The sequence below is a fragment of the Belonocnema kinseyi genome, chromosome 9 (assembly GCF_010883055.1).
Source record: "Belonocnema kinseyi isolate 2016_QV_RU_SX_M_011 chromosome 9, B_treatae_v1, whole genome shotgun sequence".
Classification (NCBI taxonomy): domain Eukaryota; kingdom Metazoa; phylum Arthropoda; class Insecta; order Hymenoptera; family Cynipidae; genus Belonocnema; species Belonocnema kinseyi.
This window is the reverse complement of record NC_046665.1, coordinates 100800520-100802915: the sequence shown is the minus strand read 5'-3', so window position 1 is coordinate 100802915 and position 2396 is coordinate 100800520. Positions and strand designations below refer to the sequence as shown.

Below are 2396 nucleotides of genomic sequence, written 5' to 3'. Positions count from 1 at the left end.
AACGCGCAGGGCTCCCGACAATGGGTCGGCCAACAATGCCGACCACTCTAGAGCTGGGGGAGCCAATCAAAATGGATTCAATGCGATGGATCGGCGGAATCTCGGGGCCTTTAGATGGACGGAGCAAGTAAATCTCGACTTGCTAGAGTGCTGCGATGCAAGTGTGGCCCCTGAACGTGGTTACATGGCACGACTGCATGCTCTGTGGTGCGAGAAACACTCGGAGTTATCGCACTTTTCGCAGCAACATCTGGGAAACCATGCCGAACTACCCCGAAAAAGGGGCTCTGTAAGCGGAACGCCTACTCTACCACAGCTAGAACAAGCCTGCAAAACAGAGAGAGAGGCGACACTAAGGCCAACCGCAGACAGGCATCCAATAGAGGAAGAGGGATGCTTTATGACCCGGAGAAACATCAACACCAAGGTTTCTCTCAAGCCTAAAGATCTGGCTGAAATGGATGACGAGCTTCGTGGAAATTTCTCCGAAGAATCCAAAAAGGCGAATGCATCAACTTTGCCATAAAGATAGGCTGGGCAAGACAGTACGCGTCCCGCATTCAGTGTGTGACTGACTACATCACATCTGGTAGGAATTTTACCCCCAAGGTTCGAAAGTTCGCGCGCGAACTCCGGACCCGTTATCACACACTTAACAAGTCAAAGCTGCTGACCATCAGGCAGCATATTGTTGAGAGAATACGGATACTATCTGATGCATCTCGACTCTTCCAAGACCCTCCAGTTACTGTCGACCACCCGCACAAACCAGAGGAGTTCGAAGTATTTTGGAGAAAAGTCTACGAAGTGCAGCATAGACTGGACGAAGACTCAGAAAATATAAATAGCTTCAAAGAGCTGTGTGATGCCCTCCTAACACCTGATCAAGAATGCCCACCCATCACTACCGAGGAGGTAAAAAAAGTATTAAAAGGGATGAAGAACTATTCCGCACCGGGACCAGATTGTATCAAAACCTTCTAGTGGAAGAAGTTTCCTTCAACCCATCAGCATTTGGCCCATATTTTCACCTCATATTTAAAGTCGGGAGAGCCGATTCCGGAGTGGTTGGTCGAAGGGCACACAATACTCCTGCCGAAAATAGGCTGATATTCACATATTCACATCTATCCTAAATGATAGGATCGTACGGGCAATTGAATCTGTGTGGCAAGAAATGTTTGAACAACGAGGTTCAAAGAAAGGCGTAGCGGGATGTCGGGAGAACCTGCTCATCGATAGATGTATCTGCAAAGATGCAGCATTCTAACAGCGCGACCTATCGATGGCCTGGATTGATTATCGGAAAGCTTTCGATTCGGCCTCCCATAGACTTATTATCTGTCTTTTGGAAAGCTTAAAGGTTCATCCGCAAATCATTAGGTGCATAGAGAGATTGATGCTGCTTTAGAAAATCAGAATTACTATCTTATCTGGAAAAAATCGTGTGAAAACTAACAAGGTCACCTTTCAGAGAGGTGTCTTTCAGGGCGACACCATGAGCCCACTCCTCTTTCGCCTTACATTATTGCCACTATCTCTAGCACTTCGCCATTCCGACGGGTACTTGCGCGGCAAACCTGCAGATTGAAAGTACAAGGTCGCTCATGTATTTTACATGGACGATCTTAAGATCTATGCTAAAAACAAGGATCAACTACATCTAGCTCTAGGGATTGTCGAACGATATACTAAGGAAATTGGAATGGAATTTGGGTTAGACGAATGCGTCAAGGTTTATTTGAAGCGAGGAAAACTTAATGGCATCCCTGAAGATCCTGAGTTCGTTAATAGCAGCGCTATGCGACGCCTTGGCGCTGGAGAGACTTTTACTTACCTGGGCGTGCCACAGAGCTGCATTCAGGATGTTACATCTATAAAGGATACTCTCCGAAGCAGATACAAACGTCTCATTCGGCAAATTTGGTCTTCCGAACTGTCGACGAGGAACAAAGTATCTGCAACGAACATGCTTGCCGTCCCGGTACTACTCTATTCATTTGGAGCAGTTCCATGACCGAAGAACGAGCTCAGATCTCTTGATATCGGGACAAGAAAGGTTATGCACATGAACAAATGCATGCATCTTAAGTCTTCCATTCCGCGACTGTACATCTCACGCCGTCAAGGGGGTCGCGGAATATTGAGCCTTGAATGTCTTCACAACAGGATTATTCTGGGTACAGCACATAGAGTTGCAAATGGAAGAGACCCTCTTCTTAAAATGGTCAGGAATCACGAAGAAGTGGGCAAAGGAGCGTGTCTGTACAAAGCAGCGGAGGAGGCTGCTGAAGCACTCGGACTTGACTTCAGTATTAGGGGTGAGGAAAATGCATCAAATCTTATCTATCTCGAGTACTCACTCCTGAAAGCCCGGATTAAGAAAGCACAAGAGA

The 2396-nt window shown here is 46.7% G+C and overlaps 1 protein-coding gene across 1 annotated transcript in view; it reads right to left on the bottom strand.

The window, feature by feature from the left end:
- The window catches only part of LOC117180658, a 35924-nt gene that overhangs the window by 21763 nt on the left and 11765 nt on the right, over positions 1–2396 (bottom strand). Inside the window, exon 4 of the mRNA XM_033373148.1 lies at positions 1838–1854. Within this exon, the coding sequence (XP_033229039.1) occupies positions 1838–1854 (17 nt within the window). The remainder of the gene's footprint in view (positions 1–1837; positions 1855–2396) is intronic.